The sequence below is a fragment of the Cajanus cajan genome, chromosome 7 (assembly GCF_000230855.2).
Source record: "Cajanus cajan strain Asha chromosome 7, NIPB_CcT2T_4, whole genome shotgun sequence".
Lineage (NCBI taxonomy): Eukaryota > Viridiplantae > Streptophyta > Magnoliopsida > Fabales > Fabaceae > Cajanus > Cajanus cajan.
Window position 1 is genome coordinate 44,837,666 of NC_138523.1, and position 17,216 is coordinate 44,854,881.

The 17,216-nt window shown below is 33.5% G+C and overlaps 1 protein-coding gene across 3 annotated transcripts in view; it reads left to right on the top strand.

Moving 5' to 3' along the window:
* The first annotated feature begins 385 nt into the window (after positions 1–385).
* Positions 386–17,216, top strand: part of ATRX (P-loop containing nucleoside triphosphate hydrolases superfamily protein) — a 28,676-nt gene continuing 11,845 nt past the window's right edge. Inside the window, exons 1-16 of one of the 3 annotated variants that reach the window (XM_020369393.3) lie at positions 386–728; positions 1,993–2,117; positions 2,273–2,335; positions 3,054–3,149; positions 3,226–3,318; positions 5,897–6,087; positions 6,162–6,402; positions 7,149–7,262; positions 10,309–10,392; positions 10,705–11,262; positions 11,681–11,994; positions 12,634–12,724; positions 12,808–13,023; positions 13,727–13,846; positions 14,920–15,086; positions 15,851–15,992. In XM_020369393.3, the coding sequence (XP_020224982.1) occupies positions 1,995–2,117; positions 2,273–2,335; positions 3,054–3,149; positions 3,226–3,318; positions 5,897–6,087; positions 6,162–6,402; positions 7,149–7,262; positions 10,309–10,392; positions 10,705–11,262; positions 11,681–11,994; positions 12,634–12,724; positions 12,808–13,023; positions 13,727–13,846; positions 14,920–15,086; positions 15,851–15,992 (2,613 nt within the window). In that variant the 5' untranslated portion in view covers positions 386–728; positions 1,993–1,994. Of the gene's footprint in view, positions 729–1,992; positions 2,118–2,272; positions 2,336–3,053; positions 3,150–3,225; positions 3,319–5,896; positions 6,088–6,161; positions 6,403–7,148; positions 7,263–10,308; positions 10,393–10,704; positions 11,263–11,680; positions 11,995–12,633; positions 12,725–12,807; positions 13,024–13,726; positions 13,847–14,919; positions 15,087–15,850; positions 15,993–17,216 lie in introns of those variants that run through there. The other 2 variants (XM_020369402.3, XM_083059816.1) reach the window with 2 other exon arrangements.

Here is a 17,216-nt window from a genome sequence, read left to right on the forward strand (position 1 = left end):
AAAATATTCACACATAAAATAACGGTATGTATTTTTTTGGTATAACGGTATGTATTTGATGTATAATAACTGATTATTGGTAATTTTTAAAAGTAGTAAAATTAGTTTTAAAATTAAGAATAATACATTGAAAGAGATAAGATACAAAAATCTAAAACACTTTTGTTAAAAAAGTACTATTTAAAAACAGTATTGTGAAAAAAAAATTCTACAGAGACTTACATTTAATATAATTATTCTAATATATATATATATATACATAAAGAATAAAACAAAAAATATTATAAACATTTTATACAAATATAGTTCCTCATAAGAAGTGGTTGAAAATCAATTAATAGAATTTAAGTATAAAAAAGGAAGGGAGAAAAAAAAATATCTACATTCGGTGAATGGATCGAGTCGCTGGTGGTTCCATTCGATTTTAAAAGGAAACAATTTTTGATTTTAGTACCTTTTCTCTCCCTCTCCCTCTCCCTCCTTCTTCAATTCACCGCGGGTTACGATGCCTCTTCAAACTTCGCCCCAAACACCGAAACAGCGTGAGAGCACACACTACGCAACTCATTTATAAATCATTTGCTTTCCGTGCCCTTATTCGGAAGAAAGATCGAATCATCTCGATTCTCGAACGACCTTGCTACCGAAGTCATTTTCTATGCAAACGTAGAGATCCAGAAGCTATTTACCACAACCTCATCCCTACTTTCTCTGTTTCTGCGATTAAGGTATTACTCTTCACTTTTAGTTTGATTTGGAATATTTCATTTCAATCGATAAATTGCATGACGCAAATGCCGGTCTGTTGATGCCTGCAACGTTAGCTATTTGCTGTTACTTAATTAGGTTTAGTATTTATTCATAACCACTGAACTGTTATTGGTTAACATTAGAGTGAAATTGTAAACGCAGAGAACTTTTTCACGTGTAACGTGTTGAGAGATTTTGTAATTAAATGTTTTGCTCATTTAATGTTTACCTCAGGGCTTGGGCGCTATTGTTGCACTGCTTATTTGACATTTGACTACACTTTTACTCAATTTTGATATGGTTTCGTTTCATTTTAGTTTTCTTGGCTGAATTTCATTTTTCGTGGCAGATTTTATAAAATGTCAAGTCAGTTGTAGGGATTTAGCGTAAAGCATTAACACTAGTTCTTGAAATCAAGGTGGTGGTATTTATTGGAAGTGTGTCTTTGATAGTGAGGTCATATTTATGGTTCCTATATCGGACCAGGAAAATAGAAACTTGTAACTCTAATTTAGAAAATTTGGATAGAGCTTGATGGTTTTCAATATTCACGGGAATGCTACTATGCTAGTAAATTCGATGGCTAAGGTGATTTGCATCTTGTTGCTAAACACTCAATTAATCAAGCAATGTTGGTTCTTTTGTTTATAAAACACTTTCTAGTAATATTGAAAAACAAACCTTTATGAGTTTGTGGGCATGGAGGGATAGATGACTTCCTTGGATGTTGTCTAGATTCTATTTGAAAGCTTGTTTATGAACTTCTCCAGCATTGGTGTAGTTGTGTGTGAACATTGCTTTTTTGTTTTCAGGCTGTGTAAATCAAAATTAGTAAATAAGAATAGGCTTTTTTATGTGCCAATAGGGTCTATGAGGCAGTTGTTGTTTGTGAAATTGATGATTGCTTGTGATTTCTGCCTTGTCCTTTTTAAAGAACAAGGGCGGTGGTTGAAATAATGGGTTCAAAACCCATTGGCTATTGGGTTAATGTCTCTGGCTTATCTATCCTGTGGAGAGAAATTATTATCTTTGGACATGAAATTATTATTTCAAAATATTTTTGAATACTGTTTGTTGTTACAGTTCTAGTATTTGCCACTGTTGTGCTTTTCCTTCACATTGTTGTTGGCCTCTTTGTCATTTTCTGAGAAGGTTGTAATGTTATACGTCCCATATACGGTTCATCATATTTAATATGCAGTCTTGTATATTTGTTTGTCCTCATGATGTAACCTTTGCTAGAGATGGAGGGAAAAACTGAGGATGAAGTGGTGGATATTGAGAGCGCTTCCAGTGGTTCTTTCAATGATGATTCAGATGACGAGGAATCCTTAGTTCCTGAAGTAGATGATGACGTGCATCTTGAGGTCAGTCATGTCGATATTTTCTTTCACCTTGTTGTCTTTGTTTATTGGTGTTATTGTTTTTACTCATATGAAAGCCTATCTGTCTAATGTCTATATTTGCTTTTCTGATATAAACTTTAGTGTGCTTTATTTCCATTTTTATTTGTATCATGCAGGAGCCATTAACTGAAGAGGAAATACAAGATCTTATTTCTGAGTTGTTAGAAGTGGAGAGTAAGGTACTATAATTATACTGACACAAGCATGCAATGTGCTAGATAGTAACACCCTCAACCCTTATAGAGGAGAATAGTGAAATAATGCAGCAGAGGAATAAACGTCTTCTCAAAAAGAAACAAAAAATACAGATATGAATAACTGAGAAACACACTTGAACTAAGCAATGTTTACTAATCTTGAAGGCCCTTTTGAGTAATTCATTAGGTGGATGCTAAATTAATCACTATGTCCATAATTTGTTGGCAAAGCTTTTTCTGTAATCAGTGGTGTTATTGTGCTACCATAAACTCCAATAAATGTATACATTGTTCAACTCTAGGGAATTTCCCTCTTGGCACCTTCTAAGTCCTCTAAAATGTCATGAATAAAATTGTTCCAATTTTTTTTTAATTTTTTTTTTTATAATTTGTTTCAATAAGCTTCTTGGTGAAACTTATCAAAATAAGCTTGTTTAGCTTATTTCAAGAAGTTGTGGTTTAATTTGTGATATAAGTTTTCATGTTAGAGGAGTGTTTTAAATAAGTTCTTAATTAAGCTGATTAGATAGATGCACTGAAATAGAAAATTACTCTCAGATGCATTGAAATGTATTTTTATTTCCTACATGAATTAAAATGGAGGTTGTATGTGCTATATAGAATTGCAATTAGTCAAATATATATTTATTTTCTACATGCATTAAAATGTTTAAATGGAGCTTCTCTAACATTTTTTTAGGCTGCAGAGGCTCAAGAAGCTCTTGAAGAGGAGTCTCTTTCTAAAGTGGAGAGTGAAGTTAGACAAGAATTGAAGCAAAATCTTCAGGGTGATGATGTTGGTTTCTCTCTTTCTTGCTGGTTGTTTATATCTTTCTGTTTTTTTACTTATGATTTGTGTGTTTTGTCTGTAGCTGGAAACTGCCGTTGCTGATGAGATGACTACTTTTAAAGAAGAGTGGGAAGCTGTTCTAGATGACCTTGAAACCGAAAGTGCTCACTTACTGGTTGGATTTTATCCTTGATTTTCACTAGATGTCCTAATTTGTGAAATTTGTTGTCTCTTTCTGCTGTTATCATTTATTATCAGTTTATCACTCTCAAATCTCAATACGTAGAAATTGGTCTCATCTGTATTCTTCTGCTTCTTATGATATTGATTTGGGTCTTGCTAGTTATTTCTTTTTAGATATGATACTTAAAAAGAATAGCCCTTAGAAATAAGTTCACACATAACTAAAATATGTCTGAGTTTGCAATAACCCAGATCACTGGTGACAGATTGAGCTGTCACTTTGTGCCCTGTATTTGAGATTAATTGACATAATTCATGCTGAAATTCATTCATTGCCATAGTTAATTATTATTGAGCCTTAGCATAACAGCATGTTGTTTCCTTGGGATCCGTGGATTACCACAAGTTCTAGTTGTGGAAATAATATCTCTGATATGGGAATCACTATCTTAGAATGTAGGTTATGGGCCTATAAAATTGACTAGCTTGTAAGGTGAGAGTTGCTTCCCACTTATATACTCTTTAAATGCCTTATCTCTAGTCGATGTAAGACTTGAGTTTTTTTTAATGCACCCCTTATGTCTAGCATTATTGGGCTTAGTACGTGGATAAATGATGAGTAACTATTTTTAATGATCTAGGATAGGTGGGATTTGGGTTTTTTCACAATATACCCCCTCACGCCCAACACTCTTGGGCATGGTGCGTGTATCAAATGGTGGGTGACTCTTATAAAGTGGATCTAGATAGCTTTGATACCACCTTATAATGTGAGTTATGGGCCAACAAAACTGACTTATAAGATGAAGGTTGCCCTCCATTTATATGCTCTTTAATTTCTTATTTTTAGTCAATATGAGACTTAGACTTTTCCCAATACACTGAAATGTAAGGAAATCACAGATTTAAATCCAAGTCTTACTTCTGAACCCTACATGTGTCCATACTTGTGAACCAAAAGCTGAAAACTTTAACCATGTTGGGATTTTTGCAACTGTGATGTCAAAGGAGGAGAATTTACCATAAGTATTTGCGCATAATGCTCGATACTGTTTTATTGGAGGATTGTACAACCCCTCGGAAGAAGGGATTCTCTCACTTTCGGATAAGATAAGTCAAGTCAAATAGTGGTGCTATAATTTTATTACATTGCCGGCTGCATTGGAAATACAATTGTGATGATGTCATGTTGCAGAGTTTGCTAAAAAGGCAATTGTGGCTACCTTATGCATCTATTGTGGTGTTGTGTGTTTTTTGCACTTCTGGTTGAGAGGGGTGTGTCACACTGTTGAGTTGCAGTGATTCATGTGGTGGCATTGATATGTTGAAGATGATGGATGCAGTGAATATTGTGTGGGTTGGGCCTTGCAGGTTTTATTCCATTTTTAGATTGGAATTTAAAAAGTCATGTGCAAATGCTTTGCGGGTTTTGTTCCATTTTTAGATTAGATTTTAGAAAGTCACATGCAAATATAATTTGCATGTGAGTTTCTAAAAGTAACCCATAACACTTATTTAAGTACTCTTCACAGTACTGTTTTCTTGTTTTTGGGCTAACTTAAAGTTAAAATTCAAATAGTATCTAAATATACTTCATCTCCCCCAATCTATCTTTCGTTTTTCATTCTTCACTATTTATTAGAAAGATTAGGAGTCATGTAAATTCACCTTCTTCATCAACTTTGCATTCCCTCATTAATCTTGCATGGAATTTTCAGGTAAACAATGATACTCATTTATTTTAAATTTTAATATATATAATTGTTATAATTCAGCTGCTATGTGGTTCTGCTATTTGCCCGCAATGCTATCCAATATATAGTATAGTGGATTTTCAGCTTTCCTTGATTTTCTGCAATCTGCGATTGACAACTCAGAGATAAGTTGAACAATGTCAATGTCCTTCCCATCATAAAAAAGCAGAAGTCATTGAATACAATTGGGTCTTAAGTTCAACCAAAAAATATGTAATGTAGCATAAAATCTATAATCAACTAATAAAATTAGCCCTTAACTATTACAAGCCTAATTTAAGCCTTATTGACCATGTAATTTCCATATAAATGCCAACTCGTTATTAAGTTGTGGTACTTTTAACTGCTGAAAAGGCTCCACTTTATTTCTCCAAAGTTTCATTCAAGTAGGCTGTTGCAAATAGGAATATTTTGGGAGGTAAGAGCTTCTTTAGTATTTATTTTTCTAAGTAGCCTAGATACTTGGTGTAGCTAGGTTTAGTGCATATTAGGAAGTAGCGCTATCTTAGTTTTTCACCTGTAAATTGTTTTGGCATTGATTATCTTTTTTAATACTCTTGAATTAAACTGTCCATTCTGGTGTGTGGAAAACACCAAGCACATTCAGAGCTTTTTTTTTTTTTCCTTCTTTTTTTGTTTAATTTTGTAAATTATACTAGATTCTAACATTCCAAGTTTCCAAGATTTTTGTTTGTTTGGTGATAAGCCCATTCTAATACTTGGTGTAGCAATTTTCTTGGAGCTGTTATAAATTATGCCGTTGTTGAGATGTGCTTATGTTTTTCTTCTGCTATTTGTTGATATGATCTTGAGTAGGAACAACTTGATGGGGCTGGCATTGAACTCCCTAGCCTTTATAAGATGATTGAAAGAGAAGCTCCCAATGTTTGCTCCACTGAAGCATGGAAAAAGAGGAATCATTGGGTTGGGTCTCTGGCAACTGCTGAAATTGCTATGTCAATTGCTGATGCTGAGAAACATCTACAAGTAAACAGACCTGTTAGAAGGTATGGTTCATATAGGGTATTGGATCCGGCAACAGTCAAATATGTTTTCTTATCAGCTTTTGGTGTTCGTTCAGGCGACATGGTAAATTACTGGAAGAAGGTGCTAGTGGCTTTCTTCAAAAAAAACTGTGTGACGAATCCCAGGAGCCAGCAAAGAAAGAAACCGAGGGCGATTGGGATCTGTTCAATAAAATAGTTTCTGATGGGAGTGGCAATGATGCTTCATTTGGTGGTAAGCATTGGGCTTCTGTTTATTTGGCCAGCACTCCACAGCAAGCTGCCTTGATGGGACTCAAATTTCCTGGAGTTGATGAGGTTGGAAATATATTTTTAATTGTGTTTACTGCTTATTTATTAATTTGATGTATATGTCAAAGGAATCAAATGAAGGGAAAGAAAGAATAATTACTGGAGCTAGCTGATGTTAATAGTTTATTCCATTCATTTTTCCTTTTTTCACCCTTACCTTGAATTGAATTTTAGATCCCCTGAATTTGGATTCTTGATGATTTGGATTATATGTAGTGCCGTACAAATGTATATATATATGTGTGTGTGTGTGTGTGTGTGTGTGTGTCGGGAAATGGCTGGGTAATGTTAGTGATGTTATTTTTATCCCATGAAAAAATGGCCTTAGTAATTCATTGGTTCTTGTGTTTCCTCATAAAAATTAAAAACCAGTTGTTAGGTTTCAGTGAGTTACCCTCCCTAAAATTGTAGAATATAGCATGGTACTTCCTTTTCTCCCTGCTACTTACCTTGAATACTGGTTTAAATTTGTTTATTTGCCTCATAATTTTGCATTGTCATTATGTTTGTGGATCCTATAATTGTTAAATTGTTGTTTGGTGATTCATGAAATACCTTTTGTCCTGTTTATATGGTTTTGTTCTAGATGTAGAAAATTGGTTAATTTTTTTTGGTATTTGGAATTTCTCTCTCCAATGCATGCTTAAATTGTAATCTTTTATGTAATTTAATACATGATGGAAGCTGTTTTTATAGTATGTTCTTCAGCATTGGTGATGTATGTTCACTATCTTGGTTACCTTTTTCTTTAGGTGGAGGAGATTGATGATGTTGATGGGAATTCTATGGATCCATTTATTGCAGCTGCCATTGCAAATGAAAGAGAATTAGATCTCTCTGAAGAGCAAAGGAGAAAATTTAAAAAGGTTATTTATCATTTCATTTTGTATTTACAAGTAAAATGGGATGCTGTTTCTTGAAAGTGTTCTACATTGATAATTGATAATCTCTCTGATATTTATGAAGGGTACGATTTAGTATGTATTTGGATTAACATATTTTGAAGAAATTCTTATTTTCCTCTTAGCCTCTAAAGATAGCTTTTGGAAACAATGATTATTTCCTAAAATTAAGTTGCCAAAAATGTTTAGTCTTTGAATTATCCAAACAATGTTCATGTTAATCTCTTTTGCTATCAGTGTTGAGTTTTTAATCATGGTAATCAAAGTCGCGAGTTGCCTCGTAGAATAGCACGTTGCTACGCTTCTGCTATTGTGGGTGAGTTCACCCATTATGAGAACCATTCAAATGTGGAATCGAAAAAATCTTCGTGCTGGAGCGTATAATCGGCGGACTTGTCAATTTTTTCAAGTTTGCAAGCCTCTTTGATTATCCATCATTTTCCAAGTTTTCCACATTTTGGGTCAAGTTTATTTTTTTATTATTGTTCTGGGCTTCTAAAAAACTCAGCCCATCAAATCCTTGACCTAAATGGCTTAACCAAACACTGTACCAGCCTCCCCAAAACCAAGCCTTCTTCAATCTCATTCGAACTGTTACCCAAACAGCTGCATAAATATTGTGAACACTAAGGTGCTCTCCTCTGTCTTTGATTATCCATCATTTTCCAAGTTTTCCACATTTTGGGTCAAGTTTATTTTTTTATTATTGTTCTGGGCTTCTAAAAAACTCAGCCCATCAAATCCTTGACCTAAATGTCTAAACCAAACACTGTACCAGCCTCCCCCAAAAACAACCTTCTTCAATCTCGTGCGAACTGTTACCCAAACAGCTGCACAAATATCGTGACCACCAGGGTGCTCTCCGTCCTCTGCTGGCGGAGATCCTCTTTGCACTAACTGCTGCGTGAAGCTCTTTTCTGCTATGTCGAAGCCTCAGAGAGTCAGAGGTAACATATCAATCTCTCACAGTCCCACTCTCTGATTCTTTTTTCCCTTCGCCTATGCGAATCTGTTTTGCTCACAAGTCTTTGGTTGGATTTCTTTCTTCGTGTCTCAGTTTCTGTTCTTTTTTTTTATTGAAGATGTCAAACCCAATCTCAGCTGGTGTTGTAGGTGGTTCTAGTGGTGTCTCTTCTGAACCTTCAATTTTTTTTGTTCGTCTAAACTATGAGTCTTAGAGTTAGAGGTCTAAACCAGGTGTTTTAAGTTATTTTGCTACTGCAGTGCAGTGTTTTAAGATATTTTTGTTGGTCATTTTAGTTCTGTATGGAGTTTAGTTATAGACTTATTATGCTTATGAATCTACAATTATGAATTTAAGCTTAATTAAGTATTTCATGTGTTATAATGGTTTTCCCCCTCTTATTTATACTGTTAGATGTATATATTTGAATTTTAGAAATCTTGTAGAATATTACACTTCATGTTACGATTCCACAATTTACAATCTAACTAGAAGCTCGATTTTGACTACCTTGTCTTTATGAATAACATAAAACAAGTTTGAATAATTTATGGACAAAATAATATAATTAAGTAAACAAGACTAAATTGTAAATGTAGTAGTAAATGTTCAAGGACCAATATGGTTGTTTAGTATTCCTTGTTTATTGATTGGTCATCATTGTTTCTGAAGCTAAGATATTTGTTTTAGGTATTGTTTGACATCCTTGTTGATTTTCCTATGTGTTACAAGATGGGATGTCCTATATTCATTTTCCACTGTATTTAATAATCATGCATTTAGATGAAAAGCTTTTTATCCTCAATGAAGATGTATCAAATAAGCCAGCAATATATTTCTGTATATTTCAACTCTGATATTCATTGACTTGGATGCTATTGTCTTGGTAACTTTCTGTTTTTTTCCTATATTGTTTAATTTGTTTCTCTAATGACTCAATTTGATATTTTATTAATGAATTTAGACTCTTTGCTTTGGTTTCATTGTAGACACCATTTTTAGTTGTCTTGAGTTCTTTTGAACTAGGTACTTACTGAAAAGTCTTTTATTTATTTATTTATCTTTTTATATTTACTATTTAGAATGAAGTCATGAACTAAATATTGAGTTCTATATCTATTTATTTGTTTGGTTTAGTATGTCCTGTTTCAGGTAAGTATTTATGATACCATTTTTAGGTTTAGTATTAATTCTCTTGCTCTTTTTTTCAATGCTTTCTTAACATAGTCTCCTATAAACAAAGTAATTATTCTTGTCCTTATTTGATGGCCTCCTTGTGTTCTCAAAATTATCTTGAAGGTGTGAGCCTATGACTCTGTTGTTGATATCACGTGATAGAGGCACTATGGCAGCATAGAGTTGCAATGTGCTGTGCTTTCAAATGTCAGCTCTTGTGGTGCTATAGCAGTGCTAGAGTCAGATATGTTGAAAATTTTTCCCCTCCCCCCTTTTCGTAACTTTGACAAACCCCAATTGGATGCTAGTTTCCCACTCTACTCTGTGACATCCATATTGTGAGACCAACACCTTCTCTGTCTGTTTCTGGTGGTGGCCCTTACACCTCATTCTTTTCTCTGTTCCAAACTCTGAACAGCCTTTATTCTGAAATTTGAATTTTTTTAAAATTTTTTTTGAGCGTTTTTATGTGTGTATATTATAAATTATTTAATTTTTGTAAATAATTTTAGAATTGTACAATAGCGGCCATCCTGTTATGCATTACTCCAGTTTAGCATGTTTGGGGTCAGCTGCTAGGCTCTGCTATGTGAGATTGATAACTATGATATGACTAAAAAATTGGCATATATTTTTGGGACATCTCTTAATTGTCAAATTAGTTATGTTTGATATTTGGCCTTTTGAATAATCATGCATATTCTGAACAGATGTATACAAGCACGAACTAAAATGCCAACATGTACCATACCACGGTATGGTACGTCAGTACATATTCCATGTTTTGCATATCTATATGTTTTCTTCTTCCTGTCAATATGTTTGCCCATGTTTAGGGAGTAATTATATTTTCATGCACTTATTTTACAGGTCAAAGAAGAGGATGATGCAGTTGTTGATAGGAAACTTCAAATCCGTTTGAAACATAGGAGGCATCAAAAGAAAAGTAAACAGGTGAGTTTTATAACTATTCTTTTTTTTTTTTTTGCTCGACTCAAACTGTGTGACATTACTTTTATGTCTGATTGTTAAGGATGTTATTTTTGAGATCTCTTATGCAAATCATTATTTGGTATCAGTTACCCAAATTAATGATCTTGTGTATAGGTTAAATAAAACCTTGTTCTTGGTATTCATATAGACTTAGAGTATTGGCACCTAAGTATAGGAAATTATATGGCTTATTGATGATTGAATTGAATAGTTGATTTGGTTTTGTTCCTTTGAGATTCTCATATCCTGTTACTAAATCTGAATGTAATTCAGCGAGAAATAAGCACACCTATCCTGATGATGGAGAGCCACATGCAGAAGTCTTATGGTTTAAACCCTGTTTTGAAGGATGGAACCAGTGATGAGGGGAAAATTGTGTCTGACAATGGCAAGGATACATGTGTGCTTATGGAGACCAATAAAATTGAAGGTTTTGATGCCAGTCATCATGTTGACAAAGAAAAGCCTATGAGTACTGATGATTTGTTAGATCCACCCAAATCTTCATCAGATGACATTATTGAACAGAGAGGAATCAAACGTGTAAACAGTGGTGGGTTTGATGCTGATAATAAGAAGTGTCGGATTGTTATTATTGACAGTGATAATGAAGCAGACGTCACTGAAGAGAAATTAGATTGCAATACTCAAGAGGTAAAAGAAGATTTATGTAACAATGGTGCTGATTCTCTTCCTTCAGAGCGTTTAGATGAAAAATTTTGGTGCACAGTTTGTGATAAAGTGGCTCTTGAAGTACATCCACACCCTTTCTTGAAAGTGATTATTTGTGGAGATTGCAATTGCTTATTGCAGGAAAAGGCACATAAAAAGGTATGAGCCTAAATCTACTAATCTTTTGCTTGGAAATTGTTCTAGAATTCCAAGGGGTATTTGGTACATACTTCTGTTCTAGCTAGCATATTAGTAAAACTGAGGTTTACTGTTAATAAAATTCATGAACAGTTTTTTCAGTTTGAAGCCATAAGGTTTTGGTCATTGTATTTGTGGGCAGGCATCTATTTTGATTGTGTAACTTGGTAAATATGCTGCTTGTGTTTGAGGAAGAAGCTATTCATTTTAGCAACCTGAAAAAATATTGTTCAAAGTAATGTGTTTTCATTAAATATTAATAGATGGCATTTCCATCATTTGAGCTAGGCTGATCATATGCAGCATCTCATTCTCAAGTTAATATTTCTAAATCCAAAAACGAGGCTCAAAGCTAAATTTAAATGCTTACTTGTCACAGGATCTGGGACAAGATTGGTTGGAGGGTTACTGTAGATGGTGTGGAGAAAGCAATGACTTAGTTAGCTGTAAATTATGCAAGAGTTTATTCTGCACCAAATGTTTAAAGAAGAATCTCGGTGTAGAATTGGTTCCCGAAGCTCAGGCATCTAGCTGGCATTGTTGTTGTTGCCATCCAAATCTTTTGCAAAGACTGTCCTTGCAATTAGAGAAAGCTACGGGGTCTGCTGATATAATGGTTTCCAGTTCTGGTAGTGATTCAGATAATTCAGATGATTCAGATGATTCTGATGAAGATGTTAGTGCTACAATCAGGTGAAGTCATTGTTACATGTTACATGATTAATTAATTGATGGCACTCAATGTGCCCATTTGATCCAAGTTCCTATGACTTGGTCATTTTCTTGAATATCTAATTAGCAATCATGATTTATACCTCATGCTCATGCTTCTTATCATGAGATTACTGATTGTCTTTTTGAGCTGCATATGACTATTTGATTTCCTCTGATGTCATGGCTTATATGTAGTTTTTATTTTTTATTTATTTTTTGTTGATCATGCTCAGTTGCTGTAATTATTGACATTTTAATTTTTGAGAAATAGCAATTAATTCCATTGGCTGATGGTTGGTGATGCATGCATCTCTACATACCTTTTCCCTATGGTCATTCTAGGTGGCTTAAAAAATATTTTACTATCTGTTCTGTTGTTTTTTTGAAACGTGTATTTCAATTTGGCAAATTTATTAGATGATTTGTCTTCTTTTAGTCATTCCAAATAAGAATTAATGTAGCTGTGTAATTTTTTGATATGAAATCACATGCAAGACATTCTCAGGTTCACATGCATTTTTGTTGTGCTAATCTAACTTCACTACAAGTTATCAATAATCTCCATATTTGAATTGCGGAGATGTTCGATATTGGATCTTATCATCTTTTGTTTTACAGCTCCAAGCGAAGACAAAAAAAGAATATTCGGAGGATACTTGATGATGCTGAATTAGGAGAAGAGACAAAAAGGAAAATAGCAATTGAAAAGGTGCGATTTTTGTGAGATTTTTTGTTTTTGCCAAAACTCTTTTTGCTGGTCCAAATTGTTCACTATCATCCCCACTTCTTTAGGAACGTCAGGAACGCCTGAAGTCTTTGCGAGGGCAGTTTTCTGCCTCGTCAGTTGAGATGAGCTCTGACGGCTGTAATGGGAATTTACCAGAAGGTGCAACTGTTGAAGTTCTTGGTGATGCACTAGCAGGTTACATAGTGAATGTTGTAAGGGAGAAAGGTGAAGAAGCTGTTAGAATTCCTCCTAGCATCTCAGCTAAGCTGAAGGCCCATCAGGTTTTTGACTTTTTAGACAGTTTCTTTTCTGGATATTAATTCTCATTCCTGCTTTGAATTTTCATTGTACCTAGTTCTTTTTTTTAGCTGAAGATCCTCAACAAAATAATCCCCATTTATTTATTCATGTTGAGATTATGAACCTTATTAGGATTCAATTTAGGTCATTAGAAGTACAGGTGCTTCTGTTTGAACATTCAACTGTGTTATATGCTTATTGCTTAGCAATGGAAGAAAAGGAAACAAATAATGCTATTTTCTGGATGTCAGTTTGGTACTTCAGTACTTTACACCGGACACCTTTTTGTCCAGTGTTCTAAGTGGATATTTTGGGAATTCTGAATATTTGTTTGCACTTTTTAACTTTATATTGGCACCATGCCAATCAATTATTATCAGACAACATGTATACTCTTCATCATGGAAGCTGATATGCCTTCATTTGCTACTAGAATAAGCACATGTTTGCGAAAGCTTATTTTTCAGGAAATAAATGATTTTAATATTTCTCATGATCATCGAATTAATGAGATTACTTCTGTAATACAAGCCAAACCAAACATGGACAAAAGGATGTTTATTTGTCAAACAAGCAAACTAGGGGTACCATAATAGTGAGCATCTTTGAAGTTTTTTCAAAGAGTCTGCTTGTCTTTTTGGATTTGCTTTTTTTTCCTACAATTTAATTTGTCACAATTTGCAGATTGCTGGAATAAGATTCATGTGGGAAAATATAATACAGTCAATCAGAAAAGTGAAGTCTGGGGATAAAGGTCTTGGATGTATTCTAGCTCATACTATGGGCCTTGGTAAAACTTTTCAGGTATTGTATGCATTACTGAGATTTTATTATGTAGATATAATTGAGTGAGTCAGTTTGGTTGAATATACATGTGACAAACAATGTTTTTTTTCTGTTAAATTGCTCTTTTTTGAGTACACCTTACATATTCTTTTTTCTTTCTTTTTTCACTTTTTAAAAATTGTCATTATCGAACATTTGCAGTATTTAATCATGATACAGATACTATGTTCTTTTCTGAATTGAAATTTAGATCAAATTGAACAAATATCAGTCAACAATGTGGCTTTTTAGTCTATTGTAGGTGTGATTTGTAGTCTTTTACTTGATTGTTAGTATTCAATTATCTATCTATCTATCTATCTATCTTTCTATGTATATATATACACGCACATACACACTTCTATATTGTTAATAAAGATGATATATTTTTTGGTGTATACTTTTTGTTGACTGTTTTACCCTTTTAACTTTCAAAGCACTTTTTTTTTTTAAATTTAGTTTTTATTACACTTCTAATTAATTACCTTAAACCACCTGCACTCATTGTTAACAGCTCTATCATATTTAATTTCAATTACTTCTATCATTTATTTTATTTTTATTTTTTGAAAAAAATATACGGAGGCACACAATGCCTTTTGTAAACTAGTTGCTATTATTCTTATTGTTTCATCCCTGTCATTGTTCCTATTTTTGTAATTTTAGTAACTTGTTTCTTCTTATTATGTCTAGTTCTTTTTCTTTTTGTAAAGATAGAGAAGTCTTATATGCAAGAGTGTCAAAAATACCCTGTAGGCTGTAGCACTGTTATGCTTTATGGCACCAAGCCCACAACATGGTGGAATATGGAATTTTTTTACCCCACACATATATAGAAATAAATAATTTCCAGACTTCTAAGCAACAGCACTGGAAGGATCTTTGTATCTGGTCCTTTTTTTTTCTCCCCTGCTACCATCTTTAGATTGCATGGCTTCTATGTATATGGATGTTGTGTTATGTGAATAATTTGCTACATTTTCAGACAGTTTCTCATTTCTTTTTCTGTTTGATGGTTTTGGTTTGATGATTGATTATGCTGGAACTTTTAGGTGATAGCTTTTTTGTACACTGCAATGAGATGTGTTGAATTGGGGTTAAGAACTGCGCTTATAGTCACACCTGTCAACGTGCTACATAATTGGCGGCAGGAGTTCCTCAAGTGGAGACCTTCTGAGTTAAAGCCACTCAGAGTCTTCATGCTGGAAGATGTATCTAGGTTTGCTTATTATCTTGTTGACATCATTATATTATTTATAAGAGTGAAGAGCTGTAACATCATGCTACTGAATCCATGTTCAAATATTTGATTAATAACTAGATGTTACCACACACATTTCCTTCTATATCAATTAATCATATGAAACTGATCCAGGGATGGCCTTGCATTTTTAACATTTTATAAGTGCCATTTGGTAATGGTATGTGGCTGTTTTTTTTCCCACATCATAATATTGAGTTTTTTAATTAAAAAAGTTTTTTCCCCATTGAACTGGCTCAAATTGGTTTAGCAGAAATAGAATTGTGTAGAGAGAATTTAGGCAAAAAAGAAATCTGAATATTATTGATACAGATGATTCAGTACACAGGACAATATTTATTATACAATACTAGTAGCTTCTGAGATAAGCTATGAGACTAACAAACTAATAACTAATTGACAGATGGCACAATTGTCAGTCTAACTGACTTACAACAAGTAGACACTGACATCTATATACTATTAGGCCAGTTTAACTGGTTTTGCGATGGTTTTTTGCACAACCAGTTTTGAAGTTTGACTGAACCAGTCTGGTACCAGTTTGCAGTTGAATTGGTTGGACTGGTAGGTACAGTCCAACTATGCATATTAGACATCAACAAACTTGTAATAACACCATCTTAGTTGCAAGATTCATGTGGTTATAGCCCCCTTCAAATGTTAGGATTTTCAACACAACCACTTATACACATCATCTTATTAGTATAATTTCCTTTTCCCAGAGATAGAAGGGCAGAATTGCTTGCTAAATGGAGATCTAAAGGTGGTGTCTTTTTGATTGGCTATACTGCTTTTCGAAATTTGTCTTTTGGGAAGCATGTGAAAGATCGGAACATGGCCAGGGAAATTTGCCATGCTTTGCAGGTAAAATTCTTGAAATAGCGTCTCTTCTTGTTGTTTGACAATAGAAGATAAGTCTGCTTGTTATTAATCAGATGATTAATAATTCATTGTGGTACATTATTAGGCGTTATATTGGACTATCTTGATATTACTTGGGACTTCTAAGAGTATTTCAAACAAACAGTGTTTGAGAGAAACTATGTAAATTATGCATGATTTTATTATTATTATTTGTATTATGATTGCATCAACTATGAGAGCTAATCAATGACTGATGACATAGCTAATTTTTTGAATTTATCTGCAATAGTAACTATATTTGACTACTGTTCTTACATGCTATTAAATATATACCAGTGAATCTAGAATCCATATGTCTGTGTTTTTTAATAATTTTTTTGTTAAAAACGTTTTTTTACAAAATTTTATGATTACTAGATAATTTTTCTTGAAAAACATTTTAAAAAAAGTGATTTTCTCAAAAAACTAGAAAAAGAATTGTTTAGAAAAAAATCTATATCACCAAAGCCTTTTTTCAAAGGCTTATTAAAATAGACCCTAGACTAATTGAATTTGTTGGGAAGTCTCACATCGCCCGCCTCAATTCCTCGGGTGTTGGTTACATATCTGTTGGGCATCTTTTCTTAATGCCAATTGGTTTTAAAATGAAATTTTCCATGATATAAGAGCCTAGAATCCATCTTTTGGTTTGCCTATTCTAGTAGGCCTTGCCTAGTTCGGCAGACATTTGTGGAAGGGGGGTGTTGGAAGTTCCACATTGTTTGCCTCAATTCTCCAGGTGCGGTTTATATATCTGTTGGACAACTTAATGCCAATTGATTTTAAAATGAAATTTAACATAAATCATTAACTTTTTTCAATTAACTTCAATGATAATTTAAACTGTTCTTTGTGTGTCCCTGTAAAGATTTATTTTTCTGTAGATTGTTTGGTGATGAAACCTAAAATTTAGGGATGTAGGTTTTGAATGTGTTAAATCCCCAATGGTAATGTGTAAAATAAACAATAATTTTCATTAAAATTTAAATCAAAGTTGACGGAAGGTTAAGTGATGCAGAGAGACTTGACCAGAGTTATTTGAAAAAGTGCAAAAAACAGGCTATTATGTAATTTATAGCTTAAAATTAAAGTGGGTTGGGGTCCATAGAGTATATAGCATTGCCAGAGACAGAGAGACAACACAACTAAATAATGTATGCCAAACATTGAATGACTGCTGGATAG